This window comes from Alligator mississippiensis, chromosome 11 (genome assembly GCF_030867095.1).
Source record: "Alligator mississippiensis isolate rAllMis1 chromosome 11, rAllMis1, whole genome shotgun sequence".
NCBI classification, from domain to species: Eukaryota; Metazoa; Chordata; order Crocodylia; family Alligatoridae; genus Alligator; species Alligator mississippiensis.
The window spans coordinates 2968052-2990811 of record NC_081834.1 but is presented as its reverse complement, the minus strand read 5'-3'; the positions used below and the strand labels follow the sequence as shown (position 1 = coordinate 2990811).

At 47.7% G+C, this 22760-nt stretch overlaps 1 protein-coding gene across 6 annotated transcripts in view; it reads left to right on the top strand.

The window, feature by feature from the left end:
- GLCE (glucuronic acid epimerase) overlaps positions 1–19811 on the top strand; it is a 106074-nt gene extending 86263 nt beyond the window's left edge. For all 6 annotated transcript variants that reach the window (XM_059714521.1, XM_014595258.3, XM_014595257.3 and 3 more), the window contains 3 exons: positions 4269–4864; positions 9994–10239; positions 14626–19811. In XM_059714521.1, the coding sequence (XP_059570504.1) occupies positions 4282–4864; positions 9994–10239; positions 14626–15650 (1854 nt within the window). In that variant the 5' untranslated portion in view covers positions 4269–4281 and the 3' untranslated portion in view covers positions 15651–19811. The remainder of the gene's footprint in view (positions 1–4268; positions 4865–9993; positions 10240–14625) is intronic.
- The last annotated feature ends 2949 nt before the right edge of the window (positions 19812–22760 follow it).

Sequence of the window (22760 nt, the reverse complement as noted above, 5' to 3'; positions counted from 1 at the left end):
TCATCTGGCATCCCTTCCCTTGTTGGCGTGGACCGAGCCTGGTGAGAAGCAACGTGAATCCCACAGCCACCAGCTTGCTTGCTTGTTCCCATTATGATTTTTTTTTTTTTTTTTAAACCAAATGGATTTGAGGTGCAGAAACTTTAATAGCCCATCCGGCACGATCAACTTTCCTCCTGGAGAAAACCCCAGTGGCTTGCACTTGCATGCATGCTTGCTAAAAATCAGCTTGCTGCTTTTATTGTAGATGTCTAAAGGCTGTAAAGTATGGTTTGTTCCTCAAACTTTTGCTTTGTGTTTTGGAGAAAGCACATGATTAAAATAACTGTTTAAAATGAGCAGCAACAGCTTTGCATAAATACCTGACTTGGGGTATTTAACGTATGTGTAAATTAGCGGCAGTGCCAGATTGGTTCAGAAATGCCAAATCTTTTTTTTTTTTTTAATATATATATTTTATAACACTGGTTTTTAATATTTGCTTGTCTATAATAAACGGCAACAAAGCAATCCAAGTTGGAGCTAATGTTCTTGTTGCTTAGGATTTGAAGGTGCCTTTATGTGTATCAATGACTTCTTAACTTTTTACCATTTTAAAGCTCAGAACAGTAGTTGGCCTGTTCCCTTGAAAAGCTTCTGGGGGGAGGGCACGCGGTTAAAAATGACTCATTTTGCTGCACTTGACTGTATCTGATGGAGCGTCTTTGTGTTTGCCTTCCCTGTCTGCGTGCCATGGAGTGAATTACAGTCATTAGTGCTCCTTTGCTGCTCTAGCTGGTAACCGGTGAGTGTTTTATTGCTAGATTTACCACATTTTATTCAGAAAAATATTGCTCTTGGATCACTGCTGTTTCTGGCTCGTCCTGTTTATGCAGCACATCATCATTTCAGCGACATGCTCTTCTGTTTGTACCCTAAATTGCTGGGGCGAATTACTGATCGGCACAGTTTAAATCTCATTAGGACTTCAATAGAGGAAGGTCACTTGGGGGTTTCCTTCAGCATCCTACTGCCTTTGGTACTTCTAGCTCACCACCAGGCCTGCCTTTCTAACCCTACCAAATAAAAGCCCTCCGTTGTAGCTTACCTCCCAAGTTTCTTGCATCTCCTAGGTGCCACCATCAAGACACGTGCCTTGGTTTGAGAGCTTGCTAGAGAGTAATGGAAGGGTCTTCATCCCACGTTCTTGCCTCTGCCTGCTAGAGGTTGCAGTGTAGTTGGATCCAAAAAAAAAAAGTACTTTTTCCTCCAGTGTGGTAGTGCACGGCACTGCCCTGCCGTTCTCCCTGTCTATGTCTAATAGACACTGGACATAGACTTAGACATGTCTGTTGTCTTGTGTCTAGACATTAGACATGGACATTAGATATACTGTCTAATAGACATTAGAGGCATGCTCGGGTGGGAGGGGCTTCACCTCTCTCCTAAAGGCAAGCGTGTCTTCTCTTCCAGGCTGGCTGACCTCGTACGGTGTGCTTTAAATTCCACCAGGGAGGACTACACCTCGGGTGCTCAGAGCTGCAGGGGGGCGGTCAGGAAGGCCAAGGTGGAGATGGGACTGGCGACCTGGATCAAGGACAACAAGAAGTCCTTTTTTAAATACAGAGGGGGCAAAAAGAAGGTACTGGGTAATGTGGGGCCTACGCAAGACATGCTAGGAAATCTGGTCGTCGCACCAGATGACCAAGCTAACCTATTTAACAATTTCTTTGCCTCCGTTTTCCCGAGCAGGGACTGGACCAGCCCACCCACCGGGACCCCCTCAGGCCCTGGGGGAGGTGCACCCAGGCCTCGGGTCAGTAAGCATCTAGTCAGGGAACTTCTAGAGGGACTGGACGTATTTAAACCAGCAGGTCCTGATGATCTCCACCCCAAGGTGCTGAGGGAATTAGCAGAGGTCATTGCGGGACCCCTGGCACGCCTTTACGAGCACTCGTGGTGCTCTGGTGAGGTGCCAGAGGCCTGGAAAAGGGCCAATGTGGTTCCCATTTTCAAAAAAGGGAGGAAGGAGGACCCAGGAAACTACAGGCCAGTTAGTCTTACCTTGGTCCTGGGGAAGCTTTTTGAGAGAGTTATCCTGGCGCATGTCCGCGAGGGGCCGGCAGGGGAGGTTATGCTCAGGGACAACCAACACGGGTTCATTAGAGGCAGGTCCTGTCAGACCAACCTGGTGGCCTTCTGTGACCAGGTCACAACATCCTTGGACGCAGGTGTCGCAGTGGATGTAGTCTTTCTGGACTTCAGGAAGGCCTTCGACGCTGTCTCCCGCCCCATTCTCATTAAAAAACTTGGGGACTGTGGCGTTGACACCTGCACAGTCAGATGGGTCGCTAACTGGCTGGAGGGCCGCACCCAGAGAGCAGTGGTGGACGGGTCATTTTCGACCTGGAGGGCTGTGGGCAGTGGGGTCCCCCAAGGCTCGGTCCTCGGACCCGCGCTGTTCAACATCTTCATCAGCGACTTGGACGAGGGGGTAGAAAGCTCCCTGTTCAAATTTGCTGAAGACACTAAGATGTGGGGAGAAGTAGGCACGCTAGAAGGGAGGGACAGGCTGCAATCAGACCTAGACAGGTTACGGGGTGGGCGGATGAGAATAGGATGGGTTTCAACACTGACAAGTGCAAGGTGCTGCACCTGGGGAGGAAGACCCAGCAGCACACCTACAGGCTGGGGAACTCCCTTCTCACCAGTGCAGAGGCAAAAAGGATCTTGGGGTCATTACTGATGCCAAAATGAACATGGGCTGACAGTGTGGGGACGCGGTCAGGAAGGCCAACCGCACCTTGTCGTGCATCCACAGATGCATCTCGAGCAGGTCCAAGGAGGTGATCCCCACCCTCTACGTGACACTGGTCAGGCCGCAGCTGGAGTACTGTGTCCACTTCTGGTCGCCGCACTTCAGGAGGGATGTGGACAGCCTGGAGAGGGTCCAGAGGAGGCCACCCACATGGTCAAGGGGCAGCAGGGCAGGCCCTATGACATGGGCGGGCAATTATTTTGGGCGAAGGGCCGCTTGATGAGTTTTGGTGAGCTGTAAAGGGCCGCAAGGGTAGCCCCACCCCTTCAGTTGCCCCACCTGCTGGTTGCCCTCTTGGGACCAGAAGTCCCGCCCCCTTACCCCTGACGTTTGCCACCGGAAGTCCCTCCCCTTGGCCCTGGAAGTACTCCTTTTGGAGAGGTGGCCTTGGAACCTGCCCTCCCACAAGCAAGGACCCAGCCCACCCTATCAGGCCCCAGGCATCAAAAACTGGCCAATCCTGCCACCCATCACTGGTGCCAGCATGACCTGGGGGTCTTCACTAGGAGGCTAGATGATCACCTTGCCGGGGTCGTTTGACCCCAGTACTTTTACCTGCCATGGCAGGGGTCGGACTTGATGATCTGCTCAGGTCCCTTCCGACCCGACCAACTATGAAACATGTCTAGAGATTGCTAGACGTTAGACATGGACATTAGACATACTGTCTAATATCTAGGTCTACGTCTTAACCTTAGACCTGAGGTCTGTTTGGTTAAGTGTGGCACTCCGAAGGAGTTGGTAATGATCAACTATCCATAGCAGCTAATTATCAGTATTTAGGTTTTTTTGTAAGCTTGGTTTTTGCTTGACATATCGAGACACAGTGAAGAATAGGTTTTAGCATTTCTAATGAAGGAAAAAATTGAATTACAAATTGCATGCGAATGTTATCCACTCTGGCTTGCTGGATGAAAATTGTGTGTTTCTATAGATAAATACTTTGTGTGTAATTTCTTTCTACAAAAATTCAGAGCACTTGTATACAAGAATTACATGAGGATAAGGGAGTGAAATAATCAGAGGTTTCTTTGCGCTTGTACATGAACTTGTATCTAACCCAGAAGATAATCCTACAAAAAAGAATGGTTAATCCTTTTGTTTTACTGAGCTAAAAAATGTATCCAATGCTTAATGAGTGTCGGCTGGTTTGACCAGTGCTATGCAGGGCATTGGTCAGGACCTTTAAACAGGCTAATTATCAGCTGCCAAGTCCATTGCGATTCTGTCTGTATGCGTGTTTACAATTGTCTGCACTTTTTAATCATTCGTGACTCGTCCAGGGCATCGTAGTCCAAATCCGTAGGGCTCTGGTGGGAATTTAACTTGGTGTTTAATAAGACAGGAACGACGAGCTCTCCCGCTGCCCAGCCGACCACGTGCCACTCGTGTAAAAGCAAAGACCTGTTGGTTCCCGGTGGACTTGCTCCCCACTTGTACTTGAAAACCTCTCCCGTCTTGTTTTTTGCAGGTATGATGTGAATATGCGTTGCCTGGCAGCTCGGGTCAACTATAAGACTTTGATCGTGATCTGCACTCTCTTCACGCTTGTCACGGTGCTGCTGTGGAACAAATGCTCCAGCGATAAAGCGGCTCAGTTCCCCCGGAGTCTCAACAGCGGCTTCCGCGTGGACAGCTTGGAGAAACGAGCGGCCGCTTCGGAGAGTAACAACTATGTGAACAGCCTCGTGAAGCAGCAGAGCGAGGAGGCATCGCCGCAGGAGCAGCAGAAAGCCCCGCCTATCGTGGGCGGCTTCAACAGCAACGGGAACAAAGTTTTGGGACTGAAATACGAGGAAATAGACTGTCTGATCAACGACGAGCATACGATAAAAGGGAGGCGAGAGGGCAGCGAGGTCTTCCTGCCCTTCAGTTGGGTGGAGAAGTACTTTGAGGTCTACGGGAAGGTTGCTCAGTATGATGGGTATGACCGGTTTGAATTCTCCCATAGCTACTCCAAAGTGTACACCCAGAGAGCCCCCTACCACCCCGACGGCGTGTTCATGTCCTTCGAGGGCTACAACGTGGAAGTGCGCGACAGAGTGAAGTGCATCAGCGGCGTTGAAGGTCAGTCTGACCCGCTTTATTACAGCTGAAATGCCCCTTAAAGTTGGCTGTCGTCATTAGAGATGCGAGGCTTATTTTTGTTCTGCAACGGCAGCTCTTGAGAGGTCTCTGGCTTCCCGAAGTCTCAGTCGGGGTGTCACCAATGCAAGCCTCAAGCTAGCGTTGTGCTGTCCTTCCAGCTTCCTTCGTGCGTCTCTAATGCAGCTGGTTGGAAGCACCAGAAGGTCCTCTCGTGCTTCACTGCACAGCCCTGTGGAGACAGGTTATAATCTCAGGGCAGAGGCACAAAGCACCAGAGAGCATTTTGGGTCATCTGTGCGATAGCATGAGGCGGAACTGTCTATTCAGGAGTATTCTCTATTCAGCAGTCACACTGCGTTTAACAAGATAAGACCTTATTTGTTTTCATTCATACGTGTGCGAGTTAACGGAACGATTTAACCTCCCACTTTGGAAAGCCTTTTTATAGCAAAAAGATGAATACTGTGCACCACGAGCAAATAGTGCCGGATTGAATGCATGCAGATTTAACTGGGCCCAGCATGCGCTTTGAGCCAATTGGGGTATCAGAGCCATTGTAATTCCTGAGGGCGGATGAATTGCTTGAGTTAAAGATGGGATTATTTAAACCATTTTAAAGCTTTGTCACGTAAGACCGTGAGGAAAATGAAAAGCTAAGTGTAGGACCCTTCTGCTTTGTACTTGGTGAATCCACGCAGCCCATGACTTGTATGAACAAGCGCTCTAGTGCCGTCTTGTAGTACCAAGAACGCATTACTTTTACAAAATTTACTGTAAAATCGATTGGCACTCTTTGGCATATTGTAGACAAAAACTAAACTGTTTCAGGGAAACGAAATGCATTGATAGGATGATGGATTTTTAATTTAAGGGGAAAATTACCGGTTTGCAAGCCATTAACTGCACCCCTGAAACATCACGTGTGTGTGTGTGTGTGCGCACACATGCACACGTATTTCATAGTCATTAGTGATATTCCACTGTACGTTAGCATCAGCTTTTTACTTCTGTTATCTGGTCGCTTCTAAGCCCCTGCACAAAATAGGATTATTCATATGGAAAAAATGCCCGGGAGTGAATGCACGGTGTCTGAATTAATCACAAATACTGTTGTCCTTCAGGTCACATGCCAAAGAACACCGTTATCAGCTGAGTGAATATTTCTATTGCACCTTTTCCATCAATATCTCAATAGTTTTAATCTCGAGCATACATTTGGAAAAATATATAAACTGCTCTGTTGCAACACATCTCTACCAGCAGCGGGCTTTAGAAATCTTAAAAGATTCTTTCGAGATTATTGATTTGTTTTGCTTTCTTGAGCTTAACTGCCACATCCGATTCCCTGCATCTGCTTTTAAACACTCAGTTTACTGTTTGTTTCAGCATTTACTGGACCTTGCCTTTAACGGAGAGGAGCATCACCGTCCTATTTCAGTAAAATAGTCGGGGAGAGAGAGATGCAGTTAATCTCAAACTATGCATGCGAGTGGTAAAAAAAGGGACTTGTGCAATGCTATTATTGGTTCCATTTGAACTGCGTCCCAAGGTGACCTAGCTCTGAATTAGGCCAGGCATTTAAAAAGGCCTTCTAACCGACTCTCCTGTACCGCAGACAGGGCCAGTTCTACGTGTCATGGCTGCCTCAAAGCTGCAACTAGCCTAGAAACAGGCATTGCCTTCGTGCCACCATAAACATTTTGTATGTCAGGACAAAGCCCAAGCAAACAGACACTTGTCTCCTCATTGCACCATAAATGTCCAAAATTGTGGCTACAACAGTAGGTGGTAAACCTTTGTGCCACGTTTTCACAGTGGGTGTGTGTTTGCTTTATGATGGGAGAGCGTGGGCAGCCCAGAGCTACCCGTGCTCTCCTGCTGCCCCAGACAGGAGTCCAGTCCCGCACACCCCAGGAAGGACCTTTAAAGTGCCTAGATGTCCCTGCTTGTAGAGGCCTGCCCCCATAATCTTCCTGCCAGGGATTCCCTGGCCATGAATGTCACACTTCCACGTCCCAGCTCGGGACAGCAAGAAACACCTTTGTCGCCCAGTGGAGTGGCTGATCCTGCTCCATGGACAGCATCTGCTGACAGCCTTGGAGACTAGATACCGTTCAGCACAAATGCTGTGTTTCTCAATGCTGGCGACTGTTCTCATGAGATGAAAATGTTCTCCCTATTTCTTATATTACATTAAGTAGCTTTGGGAAACTTCAGCCAATTGCTTTGGTGTTGGCTGTGTTTATCTAGACCTGTGGTTCTCGACTGTTTTTAGACTCGAGGCTCTCCTTGGAAAAAGCCGGCTCTGAGCTTTCAATCTTTTTTTTCCTTCTTTTTTTGACTACAGAAAAATAGTAGAGCAATTCTTCTGTTGCAAAGAACTCAAAAGCCCACAGCAGGGCAGAACGTGGTTAATAGCGTGGATTCCTATTTGAAATCGGAGTTTCTCTTGTGAATTGTGTTTGCACACCGAACAGTGCTAACATTGTGTGGCACCCTGTGGCACACCTTGGGGGGGTCTCTTGGCACCCTGTTTGAGAATAAGTAATCTAGATAGTAGGGCTGGGATGTCGTTGTAGACGTGATGGTCCAGCAAATGCCATGAGGAAAGGCTTTTTTGTGATTTTATTTTTATGGACCAGTTGTAAAGCTGGGAGAGCAAGAGCGCCTGATGACCCAACGCTTGTCCATTAGCACTTCCCAACTATACCGTGCATCCGATCAAAGATATCACAAAAATAGCTTCATAGACAACAAGGGTGGAAGGGACCTCAGGAGGTCACATCTAGTCCAACCCCTGCTCTGCGCAGGACCAGCCCCAACCACATCATCCCAGCCAGATTTTTCCATTCATCTAGATAGGTGCTTTCTATCTAGGTCATTCTATCCCTCTCCATCAATGATTACCCCCTTATTGTGACTTTAAAACACTGTCTGCTTGGCATGTTAAATATAGTGAGTGCCTGGAGATACCTGCTGCTGGTCACTGTGCGGCGCCCTCGACACTTTATTCTAACACATTTCATTCAAGTAAGATGCACTCTACAAAACGATGCAGCCCCCCACCGTCCCGCGACTCCTTGGTGCGCAAAACATGTAGGCTGCAGGCAAATGTGCAACACATTTTGCTGACGGGTATTTCGGGCACAACCTGGTGGGGACTGAATCGAACCAAATTGCCGAGCATCGTTTACCTACAGATTTGGTGTTAGCAGCTCGCCCTTTAGAGCTGTCCCTGTGGGAGGTGATGCCCGAGCCTCGACGCAGGCGGGGGAATAAAATGACAGGTGTCTGGCAAACAAATTTGATAGGAGAATGAGTTACAGCCAGCGGGGAAGACTTTGCATTGTTATTCTGCATCATTTTGTTCAAAGGCTTTTATTGTCACTTAGACGTGAGAAAGAGGAGCTGCTATGTTTTACCTTGTCTCTCTCCTACAAGGTTAATATGTTGCCTCATGTCCCGTGACCTGGAGAATTTAATCATGTCATCTCCGTACATTAACAGCTACAAATAAGGCTTTTATAGCAGATTTTCATTTTGTGCGTCTTCCGATCCCAATGCACGCACCCTTAACGGGGAACACTTAGCATTAATAAGCAAGCTAGCTTCCAGCAGTTGAGATAATACACAGTACTTAAATATTTCCCTTGATGCTTTTACTCTTCAAGCAGTAGTAGTCCATCAAGTCGCTATCAAGAACACTTATTATTAGTAACAGGGAGCGCAGAAATATATGAAAATGTATCATCTTTAATTTAGTTTAACTAATCTTTTCATTACGCCAGGTTTCAGGCACCGCTGGCTTCTGCGCTTGCCGCTTCCAAAGGGGGAAATGATGCGAATGCCACAGTATTTATTTTTCACTTTCAATTTGCTTTGCTCTTTGTCCCCATTCAAAGGTTTGTGGGGCAGGAATCCTAGCTTTCCTTTCCGCGGGAGATTCGGCTTTTAAGTTTCCGTTGAAAGGCCGGGGAATTGTTTTAGTTGAAAAGGAGCCTGATTTGAAGAAACCTTTATCCAAAGCTTAACTGCCGTGTGCTGCTCGTGGACTTCCGTTCTTCTTCTAGCTCACCAAGCTATTTTAGCTAAATAGGCAGAAGGTAGGGCAGGGTCACATCTTGGAGACTAATTGGTTCAAAGAGGCATGTGCTTTTATGCTCACCTCTTTGTATATAAATAATAGCCTCCTTCCCTGTGTTCGTGCCCACATTGTCAGTGATGCAGTGTTATATCTGTCATACTGGTTGCCAGGGCTGTGAACGGGATGGTATCGTTGCACATCTGAATGGATATTAATAAAGGCACCGAGTCAGAGGCAGTTGGATAAAACAAAGGGAGCCTTCATTTCTGGGCTCTGGGACAAGGCAGCTTCTTCAGAAAAACCCTAGGAGCAGCCAGATTGAGAGGAGAGACTTAGGCTAGAGTCTAGGTTGCCATTTCTTTAACTATACATCATGCCAAACCTACGAAACTTGGAGCGAGGAGCACTCGTAGGTTCTGCTAATAGCAGAGCGGAGCCGCCACGTGACTGTATTGGCATTATTTCAATAACTACTTGTAATAGGGTTGTAGCTGGAGAGCTGTCGTAATTAGTGAAGGTGTGTAGGTGTCGAGTAAAATTGTAGGTTCCGCATCAATTAACTTGAGCCAGATTCTAGGAATAACGAGGACAGAGCTGTAAATTGCCAACGATTTATATTATATTGGGGGGATTCTGCAGAACGTGGCGTCCTTTGGGATTTAATGGTCTCCGAAGTAGAAGGGGAAAATCCATGCAAGCATGCGATATCTATGGACAAGCGTGGCGTTTCAGCTAGCAGCTGCCTGCCTGCCTGCCTGCCTGCGTGGTACAACACGAGGACTTCATTCTGCCTTTCGCATCTGGTCCGTTTTGACAGCAGCTTTTTAGTAACTGCAGACGGTATAATAAGGAGAAAGTCACCTCTTTGAACAGGGCTTCTTTGTGTGGGCCTGTGAACTAATGATGGGAGGTTATAAATACTATTTACCAGTATTTGCATGGGTAGGGGGGGATTGGGGAGTTTTAAACTGCTTTTTACGTGATCTTACAAAATTATTTGTGGTTCCCGCCCCCATGTCTACAGGTGTGCCGTTATCTACACAGTGGGGGCCTCAAGGCTATTTCTACCCAATCCAGATTGCACAGTATGGCTTGAGTCACTACAGTAAAAACCTGACGGAGAAACCTCCTCACATAGAGGTGTACGAAACAGCCGAAGACAAGGACAAAAGCAGCAGGCCTACTGACTGGACTGTCCCAAAAGGCTGTTCTGTTGCAACGGTGTCCGATAAATCCCGGTTCACGAACGTGAAGCAGTTCGTCGCTCCAGGTGGGTTGCTGTAGAGTCCTAGCGGATAAACTTGTTAATTTGCAGGGAGGTTCCCAGGGAAGACGCGACTTCACGGATCAAGTACAGAGGTGTATATCCGGTTCCCATCCACGAAACATCTACTCCTTTCTCTCAGCCTCTTCATTTTTTCTTTCCTTCTAACTTCCAGCTTAGTTTTTTCTGACTTTTAACTCGCAAATGCAGCGTAGCTGTATTATGGAAGAGATGGTGCTACACAAGCAATTGGAGGAGCCACCTCTTTGGGCTGCCATGCCTGTCAGAGGCAGAAAACTTCAGAATGGGTTCAGGAGTATAAAACAGCACTTGCCTCAGTGATTTTTCTAAGCATTTTAATGCCAACATGGTCTCATGAAATCTTTTGTAGAGCTTTACCTATGTGGCCCTTCCTTTAGCAGCCCCCGCAGTCAGAAACTTTTTGCTAGATGTAGATATTTGGGCTGACACTTGCTATACAAGGTCTTTCTGCCATAGTTAGCCCATCGGTCCAGGCCTCTTTCAGGCTGACAAGAGGAGGCCATGCTCAGCCGTGGAATGCTCTCGTGGCCACAGCACAACGCTGTCGATTTTGTGTAGCCAGGGCTAGTCTGCGAGCGAGTTATGGTTGGCACACACCTCTTTTGGTTGTTTCTGGGTGAGGGGGATCTTTAATAGATGGGATCTGTAGGTTACAGAATAGAGCAGCTGTCCGGTTCAGTAAAGCTTGTGCGCAGGAAGATGATGGAATTGGGTCTGAGGGCTTTCAGGGAGATTTATCTTGCTCCTACTCCTGGGGTCTGGTGTGACTGTCTGTGTCCTCTATCCGGTCTTCTTTGAGTCTCTAATCAGTCACCGGTAACTTGGATCATCATCTCTGCATAGCAGGATCCCTGAGGTTGTAGTGGGTCTCTGTTGTCACAGCAAAGGAGGCGCCCAGGAGAAAGAGGCTGGTGAGGCTTCCTCTGTCCAACTGATCCCCAGCTCCCATGCCAGCCCTTTGGGGGTGAGAGCAGCCGGAGTGACTTTGGAGAGCCTTTCTGCTATTTTCAGGAATGGCTGGCTATAAACAGCCCAACCAGAGGCCTGTGCTGTTTACTTCCAGCTATAGCCAAGGCTTTGTCCCGAAGCATGGCCAGCTAATGCATACGTCTCTCCCTAGAGCCATAGGGTGCATCTACACATGTGCTTTTTAATGCGCATTACTTTATTTTAATGTTCATTAAAGCATCACTTTAAAAACAGTGCTATTAATGCTTATTAAAATAGGCTAATGTGCATTAAACGTCACTTAAAAAGCATGCTCTTTAACTACTGTGCATTAAGACAGGTTAATGCCCATTTTCTAGTAGCTCACAATGGAGGTACTAGATTTAATGTGCGCTAACTAAAGCACGTTAATGCACGTGTAGACGCGCCCATAGGTCCCACTCCACTCCTGGTGCTTTTCAGACGTACTGCTGCTTCCTCTGGCGTTTTGTCATACTCCATTTCATACTTAACAAAATAAGCCATGGATAAAATTCATTATTTTATGCAACGATTCCCCTTGTCTGAAGACAGCCTCATTAATAAGGACATAATGTATTTTCCGCCTTAATCAATACCCATTAGAATTAATGAGTCCATTACTTAAAAAGACAATGAAGTAATTTTAGTCAGCACCTTGGGCCTGGGTCTCCGAGGAAAAGACTGTTGAGAACACTCTTGTGTCTTTGTAGTAGATAAATAGAAGGAGAGGAAAGGTTATAGGATCTCTTATGTATTCTCCCCTCATCCTTTATTGATGGCAGAGTAATCTTCAGACCTTGAAGGCCACACTTCGCATCCCCTTATTTTAGATGCCCTTTAGTAATGGATTTATGAGCACTTAATGCAGTGCAAATAATAGGCAACCTTTGGGGGGTTTTTTATTTGGTTCTTAAAATTTTCTGTCTGCCCACTTCCTGTTTGTGTGATGGGAAGCAAACGGGGCTGGGATAAGTAGAAATGGGAGCGGGGGCGGTCAGCTAATGCGCTTTCACAAAAGCCCAAACTTCACCGCATTCTCTAAGTATCAGCTGCGACTTCGGTAGTCGCCTACAGTAGAGCCGCTGGGTTGTAGCCGTGTTAGGCTAAGGACGTAGGCAGACAGACCAGGTTCTTTGGGTAGATGGGATCTCTTTTATTGGACCAGCTAAATAGTTAGAAAAATTGTTCTTTGCAAGCTTTTGGGCACAAACACCCTTCTTCAGGCATAGGGAGAGTCTGGTGTTTGTGTGCTCTCCTGGGTGGAATAGAAGCCATAATGCAAAATACTACAGGTCTGTGAAAATGCAAATGCCAGGCAGTGAGGATCAAAGAGAACGAGAGACTGTAGGTGTGAGGAGGTGCTTGGGGTTGGGGGGAAGGTGGTACAATCTAGCTGGTAAAATCCAGACGGGTTACCTGGGGTTACACCTACACACTTGCAATAGAGTGCATTTAGTACACTTACACACTTGCAAAAGAGTGCATTTAGTGTAGCAAAACACAGGTAGTGTTCTCTAGGTGCTGAGTTTGAGACCTTGGAGGAGCTTAGCTTTGACCTTTTGAGCATTTAAAAAAATGCATTTATTAATCAAAATAGGAACAGGTGGGATGAAGCCTTACAAGGCAAAATGTGAAAACAGTCCTAATGCCGAGTGTAATGGATTTGTCGGGGAAATGGGAAAAGCCCTATGGACTTTCAGGAATAGGGGTCACAACTCATTTATTGCACTTAGAAATATTTATGGGATATTTCGCACATCAAGAAGCATGAGCAAAGAAACAATTGCCTCTTGCATGAGAATTTTAATGCCTTGAAAAACCATTAATTTAGAACGACTGCCTTTAAGTGTTTATCGTCCCTCTGTGCTTTCAGAATGATAGGATCTGCATGCAGTCTAACAAACTAATTATTCCTTTGATCATCTTGGTTTGGGGGGATTAAGATTTTACTATTTGGAAGCCAGCCTGTGAAGAAACACTGGGCTTCACGGCGGCATGTTGCTTTGAAAACTTATTTAATTGTTAGCACATGTGAAAACCAGAAAGCACCGGGAGTTTTGCCCTTATAGATGTTTAATGCTCACACACGCACACACTGAAATGTGAAGTCATCTTGTTTTGTGCTCATTTTCCCCCTAAACCGATCAGTTCCCTGCTCTTGGAGCTGTCAAGGATGCAGAGATGCAGCTAATAGATTTCAGTTTTAGTCCCAGTGGATTTCTAACTACCTGTTTCTTTTTCGGTTCACCAAGCTCTTTTGCTAAAATTGCCGTTGTCTGTTATAAAAGCCAGCGTAAACGCGGCCTTGCTGTGACTGCACGGTTTCTCCCCATTTCTGTTTCTGCTTCCAGTGTGAAACTGTGACGTTATTTCCTTGCAAATTCAGGAGCTTCTGGATATGAAGCCAGGTTGTCTCTGGTGCGCTGCTAGTCATCAAGCTGGATCCTCAGTTCTGCCTTCACAAACGCCCGTTGCCTTCAGTGGGTTTGCAGAGTTAGAGCTGATGTGCTGGGAATCACTAAACAATTAAGCTGATAACAACGGGATCTGATACAAGGTTGTGTCTGGGCAAGTGAAGAGAAAAGTGGGTGGTTAATTATCTCAGGCACAGGGTAGTTGATATGATTTATCTGACTGCGAGTCTAAGAGCAAGTAATTCCAGACTACGATGAAACACTGAATTTATGTGCATCAAACCTCATTCTCATGGCCAATTCCTATAGCGGTAGGTGCCTTTTGCTTTCTGCCTTTCTGTCTTTTTGGTCGTAACCCCCTGGGACAAGGTGTCCGTATCATGTTATTAGGATGCCAGCCGAGATCAGAATAGGATTTATTTTAGAAAGGGTGGCTAATGTCTGCTCTGGCTATGTTGATACTACCAAACACGTTTCATGATATAACTAGTACCTCTTTTTCCATCACAGCCTCTCCCATTCTTTCATGTTTCTGATGCCATCTTCTCTTTGGCTGAAGCTCCATCCTGGCATCTGCCCTTCTGCCAAGCTACTGATCAGCTAGCAAAGGTGCTGATAAAGCGATTCGGCCCCGGTTTGACTCCGCACCTCCTGGAGAGAATGCAGCAGGATGTTCACATCGGCTAGCCAGGAGAAATTTCCCTTGGTGTTACAGGAGTCACCCTTGACTCGTTAATTGGATCGTTTTATGTTTAATTTAGTAACAGGCAAGGATGAACTGACGTAAAAATGGAAATAGGAATTTAGGTTTATTGATCAAATGCCCTTGAAGTATTTTGGATTTTATCGGGTGACCTCATTATACGGTACAACCACTGGGGTGCAGATGAATAGGACATTTAACAGGAAGATCTTCTTATGCCTGACACATTTTCTTTTGTTTCTGGTGCTTTTCTTTTTCTTCCAGAAAATACTGAAGGGGCCTCTCTGCAGCTGGGGAACACAAGGGACTTCATTATTTCTTTTGACCTCAAATTCCTGACGAACGGAAGCATATCAGTGGTTCTGGAAACGACCGAGAAGAACCAGCTCTTCACAGTGCACTACGTCTCAAACATGCAGCTGATCGCTTTCAAGGACAGGGACATTTACTACGGCATCGGGCCGAGGACTAGTTGGAGTACCGTCACCAGAGACCTGGTCACTGACCTCCGGAAGGGAGTGGGCCTCTCCAACACAAAAGCTGTAAAGCAGACAAAAATCATGCCGAAAAAGGTGGTCAGGTTGATTGCAAAGGGAAAAGGCCTCATTGATAACATCACAATAGCGACCACGGCGCACATGGCGGCTTTTTTTGCTGCCAGCGATTGGCTGGTGAGGAACCAGGATGAAAGGGGGGGCTGGCCCATCATGGTGATGCGGAAGCTCGGGGAAGGGTTTCGGTCGTTAGACCCAGGCTGGTACTCTGCCATGGCCCAAGGGCAGGCCATCTCCACGTTAGTCAGGGCTTACCTGTTAACGAAAGACCACACATTCCTCAATTCAGCTTTACGGGCCACAGCACCTTACAAGCTCCTGTCTGAGCAGCACGGCGTGAAAGCCGTCTTCATGAAGAAGCACGACTGGTATGAAGAGTACCCGACCTCGCCGAGCTCGTTCGTGTTGAACGGTTTCATGTACTCGTTAATCGGGCTGTATGACTTGAAAGAAACGGCGGGGGAGAAACTAGGGAAAGAGGCAAAACTTCTGTACGACCGGGGCATGGAGTCCCTCAAAGCCATGCTTCCACTCTACGATACTGGCTCAGGGACGATCTACGACCTTCGCCATTTCATGCTCGGCACGGCTCCCAACCTGGCCCGATGGGACTATCACACCACCCACATCAACCAGCTCCAGCTGCTGAGCACGATTGATGAGGCCCCGATTTTCAAAGAGTTTGTCAAGAGGTGGAAGAGCTATCTGAAGGGCGGCAGGGCAAAGCACAACTAGAGCTGACAACCAAAACCACGCGTCTGCTGTCTGCGGGAGCCGCTGGACTTCTCGAAGGGAAACGGGGTGTGTTGTAAAAGGTTGCGTACTAAGCGATGGGCTGTTTCAAAGAAGTGATCCTTAAAACTGATGTGAAACGATTGCATTCCAGCGCGGTAATGCTTCGATCCGGTAAGGAGAATTTGGATCAAAGCTAGCATCTCCTTCAACTCGTTTACCTGTCCGTAGCGTCCCACCATGAAATCACTCGCCCGTGTCAAACTCCATTTGTACTCCTGAGTTTCGGGGGGCGGAAAAATTCCTTTTTGTAGGGGAGGGGGGGAAAAAAAAGATAATTTACAGAAGCCATAAAGGTCCTTAAAGTCCAGCACTTGCCTGAAAAGTTAGGATGTGGCCTCCTTTGAAATGGAATAATCTGTGTATATGTTGACAACAGAGTAACGAATCGTGGTGTAATGCAGTAACTGTGTATTTACTTGTAGCCTGGGTAGTGGACAGTGTATCTTTTTAAAGGTGTTTTTTATACCGGTTCTTTTCTCGAAGGGGGGGAAAATACACAAATCTTTGTTTTACGGTTCTGTATATCGAGGTACTCGCAACGTACGGTTTCTTTAGGGGTGTGTCGATTCGAAAACGCACCTAGCCAGCATTCGGGCTCCTAACTTGTGTTACGTAAGCACAACTCGAAGTGGGACTAGCTGACTGCACAAAACTTTGCAAGCATACCATCCCCTTTTTTTATATAAAGCCAAGGCTACAATCACGTTTGAGGCTTGCTGGTCGCCGTTTCTGCCGTGCCACTGAAATCTCTCTTGTGTACTGTATTTCCAATTGCATTGAAGAGGCTTCTGTGTGCATGGGGGAGATTTCTGTTGGCATCCTAAACATGGGCTAAGGAGCTAATTTTTGAGTAGCTCATAGGAGCCTTGATTTCAGTGGACTTAACGGTGATTTTTTTTTTCCTATGGCAATTTTGTTTTTAAAATGCTTTTTTAAAAAGCCGATCAAGAACGTAGTACGCTAAAATGATTGTGTCTGTCTCCCCACCTTTGCCTATGCTTTAAACACTCACGACACCTACGGCCCTGAGCTTATTCTTTATGTCTGAATCGTCTTAGTGGTTCTGGCAAGTGAGAGAGGGTATCCGTGCAATAACCGAACGCATCCGAACCCAGACGTTCGCTCCGTCCAGGTTTCAGAATTAACACAGAATTTCCTTTTTGTATTTATAACCTCCTTTCGCTGGACTTTATGGTCTTTCAGCATGTGGATTGCCTACTGAAAAACCCAAGGAAGTAAAAACCAATTGATCGTGTCACTAGACCAATAATATTTGATTATGGTAAGCTAGCTGGAATTTGGTTGTAGGCCATATTAATACCTGCCAATATTTTGGTACAGGCACATTATGAATCTCAGCCCCCGAAGCTCCAGGGATTTTCCGGTATGATTAAGCGTATGTTGACATCAGCAAACCTTTGAGAAAATCATCCAGGAGCACATCTGCACGGGCCCGGCAGGGCAGGTAATGCTCAGGGGCAACCAGCACGGGTTCATTGAGGGCAGAAACCTGGTTTCTTTTTATGATCAGGTCACAAAATCCCTGGACGAGGATGTCGGGGTGGATGTCGTCTTCCTGGGCTTTAAGAAGGCCTTTGACATGGTTTCCAACCACATTTTCTTAAAAAAACGAGGTGACTGTGGCGTCGATGCCTACACAGTCAGATGGGTGGCAAATTGCCTAGATGGTCGCACCCAGAGAGTGGTGGTGGACGGGTCGTTTTCGACCTGGAGGGATGTGAGCAGTGGGGTCCCGCAGGGCTCGGTCCTCGGGCCCGTGCTCTTCAACATCTTCATCAGCGATCTGGATGTGGGAGTGCAATGCACGCTGTCCAAATTCGCTGAGGACACCACGTTGTGGGGCGAGGTGGGCACGCTGGAGGGGAGGGACAGCATCCAGCTAGATCGAGACAGGTCACGGGTGGGCAGATGAGAGTAGGATGGAGTTCAATGCAGACAAGTGCAAGGTGCTGCATCTAGGGAGAAGGAACCAGGTTCACACCTATAGGCTGCGGGACACCCTTCTCAACGACACGGTGGCAAAAAGGGATCTTGGAGCCATTGTTGACTCCAGGATGAACATGGGCTGACAGTGTGGGGACGCGGTCAGGAAGGCCAACCGCACCTTGTGCATCCACAGATGCATTGCAAGCAGGGCCAAGGAGGTGATCCTCCCCCCCATGCGACACTGGTCAGGCCGCAGCTGGAGTACTGTGTCCAGTTCTGGGCACCGCACTGCAGGAGGGATGTGGGCAGCATGGAGAGGGTCCAGAGGAGGCCACCGGCATGATCCGGGGGCAGCAGGGCAGGCCCTACGAGGAGAGGCGACGGGACCTGAACCTGTTCAGCCTCAGCAAGAGAAGGTGGAGCGGGGACCTGGTGGCCATCTACAAACTCACCAGGGGGGACCAGTGGGAATGGGGGGGGTCTGTTCCCCCGGGCGCCACTGGGGGTTACTAGGAATAACTGGATCTGGACTGGGCTCCCCAGGGAGGTGGTGCTCTTGGGGGTCTTCAAGAGGAGGCTAGACAGATATTTGGCTGGGGTGATACGATCCCAGCACACGTTCCTGCCCAGGGCAGGGGGTCGGACCTGATGATCTGTTTAGGTCCCTTCCAGCCCCAAGTACATTTATTTATTGAAACATTGCCATTAATCCTATTGTATAAGTTATTAGTGGCTTCAGTAATCAAGCAGCTCTCAGAGACAAAGCAGGCATTAGTTTGCTGGCAAGGACAGGCGCGAGGACGGGACGCAGGTGGACTTGACTGAATTTTTCCATTTGCTCACGAAGACGTGGAACCGGGCGGTGGTTCCTGTGATCTTTGCAAATGCAGAATGCGATCGTATCGCCTAGCGGATGCCACAGCAGAAGTGTTTTGAAACCTAAAATCCCTTATCAATACCAAAGTCATAAAAGATGAGTTTTTCTCCTCAAATTAAAAAAAAAAACAAAAACAAAAAAACCCCAACAATCAAAAATAAACCCCCTAACCCTTGTTTCCTCTGCAAAGGCCGATATTATCTGGGAGCGAGGCAAACGTCCTCCTGCCTGCGTTTCCTCGACAGCACGGCCAGTTCCAGCTGGGTGAATCGGACGAGCACATTAGAGTACTGCTTCTGTGACGAGTATTGGTGCCTTAGCAAAGCGGCCACGAGTTCCTAGCCTGTTAGGAAAAGACGGACAGAAAAAACAAACCCGAACCCTAGCGGCATGGATCTTTCTGTGTCTCATACCCTGCCTTCAACCCACCCAGCAGCAGACGAAATAGGCTTGTTTGGAGGCATAATTTAGCACCGGTCAGCAGAGAAACAGGAGATGCATCCTTCTACCCTTAACGCCGTTGCCATCGCTGTCCCCTGTGCGTGTGCGTGAGTGTAAATTGAACACCCAGGTGTGAGTGCATCTCCAGCCTACAAGAGTTCAAGTGTGATCCCTCTTCGTTGTTGTTATTTTTTTTAAAGGAGTCGAGCCGGGGGAGGGAATTGTCGGGCACCAGTGCCGAATAGCGTTCGTCTGTCCGAATTCACCAAATAGCAGCGACCCCTTTCTGTACCTCCACTTTAAAACTGACAAAGATCTTAGGGGCTAAGGTCTGTTATAACCCTTTTGTTAGGATTTCTGTGTGTGTGTGTGTGTGTGTGTGTGTGTGTGTACACTTCATCCAACACCGTGCACGTGGGTATATGCAAACCAGTGACACACAAGCACAACTCTGGATGTGTGGCAGTGCTGTTTTTCTTGGTCATTGTGCAAGACATTCACTGAAAGCTGCTATTTTCATTCACCTTGTAATTGTACTTTATTCTTTTGGGTTTTTTGATTATTGTTTTCTACGTTTTACATGTGGGGTATACACCATGTGTTAAATATGCAATAAATTGTTTACCGGATGCCCTTCTAAAGGGTAGTCCTTTGTAAAGCTGTACAGACTTTGCAGTTTAAGCACAATGTGCACACGTTAGTTTTCTATACCGCGAGACATGATTTTTTGCAGAGGGAAAGGTACTATTATGTTTCTATACAAAGTAAATGGATCAACATTTGTGCTTCATGTAAAGCTGCTTTATAAAATTGTAAAATAAAAGTTTTTATCTTAAGGCGCGTTCGGGCTGGTTCACGCGTCACTCGAACCGCGCGCGTGGGAGACTGTCCGCGCCCGACTGCAGATAAGTCGACACAAATCCACGTTTGGTGAGCAATCCGCCTAATGGCTTTTAAATGTCATCCTGAGGAGATGGTATCCTTGAAGCGACGACCCTAATGCTAAACGTGCCTGCTGCTAGCTAGGTGCTTTGGGGCTGCCTGTCGTCCTGGCTCTCCCCTCGTGCCTCCCTGTCTCCCCAGCCTCCCAGAAAGGCGGGCGCTGCACTGCTGGATGGCGGTCGTTTCCCCCGACGGACCCCTGGAAGTTGCATTAAGCACGAGAGCACGCGATTTGTACAAAGGTGTGCTCGTTCTGCAAATGAAGCGATCGTTAGACCTGTACGCTAACAATGCAGCTGGACGGCCGCCTGGGACCGCGTGTAGCAGTCTCTCAAGCCTCCGGGAAGATCAGACAGAGGGTTACCGGTCCCATTTACCTGGTAATCGGATAACTGGTGCTCTGTCTTACCCATAGATATGGCAGTTCGTCCATAGCCTTAAAAAAACAGCAGCATCTACCCGGGATGAAATCCCACCACAAAAATCCCAACACAAAATCCTGTTCTGCAAGACTCCTCCCGTTTCATGTCCAGAGCAAACGTAGCGCTGGGTGCCCAGGGGCCGGGTAATTGGAAACCCCCTTGCTGGTGACAGCCGTGGCCCCGGGCACTGGCAGCTTGGAGGGGGAGAGCCCTGCTTTCTTAGTTGCCAAGATCACGCTGACCTACGTACAGTATATTAACCCCAATCTACCGTCTCTTAATTTGCTAGATTTCAAATACTTAGAGCGTGCCTCGGCTGCCATGATGCCGACTTTCCAGCATTTTCCTTCAACTCTCTGGATGCAAATATTGATTTTCATTACTTAGCAATTTAAGAATGTCAGAATTGAAAATAGAAGGGAATTTAAATATGTTGTCTTGGTGATGAATTTGAATGTTTGCTGCTCAATTTGTGGTGAAAGGAGATACATTTACCATCTGCCTGGCATGATTGATAACTCGCATATATGGGTTACATTTCCTGAATGTTAAATAGCTTTCTTCTATAATTTACTAATCCTCTTCCAAAAATGGAAAGGAGCTATTTAGACGGCACAAGTGCTCAGCATTTTACAGCATTCAACAAGGTTGAATTTGCTGTGGCAAAGTGCAGATGCTGAAAACATAGCCCAGATTTGCCAGTCATGAGTCTTTAGGAGAGTACAATCCTCCGTAAATTTAGCAGCTTTCCTTCCTCTCTGACCCTCTAAAGTTGATGTCTTTTAGATAGTTCAGATAACTGTCATCAGAATTCATTTTGGTGACGACGGCAGCTTTTGTACTGTAGCGCTCGGTGTAGCTTTTGCAGCAGTCGAAACGTTTTGCTAAACTGGAAAAGTAGGGTGGTGAATTGGGGGGCAGGGGGTGACCTCCTGGGTGCTTCGTTACTGTTAGGATATCATTTGCATTATGACACTGCCCGGGACCCCGGGTCGCAGACTAGGACCTCGCTGGTCCCTTCGCTCTTTATGGATTAAGTCGCAGCAGTTTTCTGTTTTGTATTTTACCGTGTGATGAAGCTGCTTCTGTCTTTATTCATAACTAATAATTGTATCTGCCTCTAGGATCTCTTCTCCCGGGATCTTGCAGTGCCTCGTATACGGGGGTAAGTGCAAGAAACATTTCTGTCCTTATATAAAAAGAAGCAAGGTGATGTGCGTGCTCACATACAGAGGTAGCAAAGTACTTTGTGGTCCTAAGAAAAATGTCAAAAAACGTACTGGGGATAAAATTAATCAGCAAGTCCAATAATTGTCTTCCAAGAGTCTTAAAAGAGCTGGCCGAGAAGGTCTCCCTGGAATGTGATTTTTTTTATTCAATACATCTAAGACTACTGCAGGAGCCTGGAGGAGTCCTGACATGCCAGCGTTCAAATAGGGGGAATATGAGAACTGAGGGAAGCGTTGACTGGTTTGTCTGGCAGCAGTTCTGGGCAAAATCACGGACAGGCTGACACCGGGTTCACTTAATACAGCACGGTCAAGTGCCAGTCGCAGCTAGTTTTATGGAGACTTGTTTAAAACCGGTCTCCAAGATGGAATCAGCGTTGCTCGAACCTGCTGTTGCCACGGGGGAGTGGGATGGGAAAGGACGCGGGAGGCCGGGCAGCCAGACAGCCCTGTGTGTAGCGCTGGCAAACCCAGTAGGGGCTGCAGCCTGCAATGCAGGGACCCCGCAGAGGGGCTGGGGTCGGAGCAGAGAGCGGATTGAACGCGAGCTCTGCGCAGGGCCGAGGCACCCCGGGCTGGTGCAGTCCTGGGAGATACGAGTGGGCCGTGGGGAGCAGAAGTACAGGTAATGGCACGCAGCGTTCGTTTGGTGCTGGGGGCAGCAAACCGGAGAGGCTGCAGGAAATAGCCACATATAATTCGAGGGCTGGGATAATGCCTCCTAGTGAGAAGAGGGGCTGAACAGATGGATGCACAAACCATCGCAACAAGTGAAGGAGGGAAGTGGTGGGTTCTCTGTCGCTGCCTGGCCTTGAATGGAGACCGGCCGCATTTCTGGAAGAGATGCCGTAGCCGAGGAAGGGTTACTGAACTCGTTGCGTGGAGAAGGAGGTGAAGAGGCCATCCAGTCGGTGGAGGTAAGGTGCCCTTTTCCCCCCCTGACGCTCCCGAGAGCGGTGCATGGGGTGAAATGGTGCAAGTATGGCAAAGTTGGCTTCTGCTAGCGATCAAGGCCTGGCGCCTGCTGGGGACTGGCTCCAGGGTGCGGTTTAGAGGGGAGAGGCTCTGTAGTCTCCCCTGCCCGCAGCCTTTGGGGTAGGTCCTACCTGATGTCTGGGCAAAACCAGAGATCGGGATGTCTCTCCTCTGTCCAGGGGGTTCCTGAGCAGGGGTCCCTTCTGGGTCTTGCTGA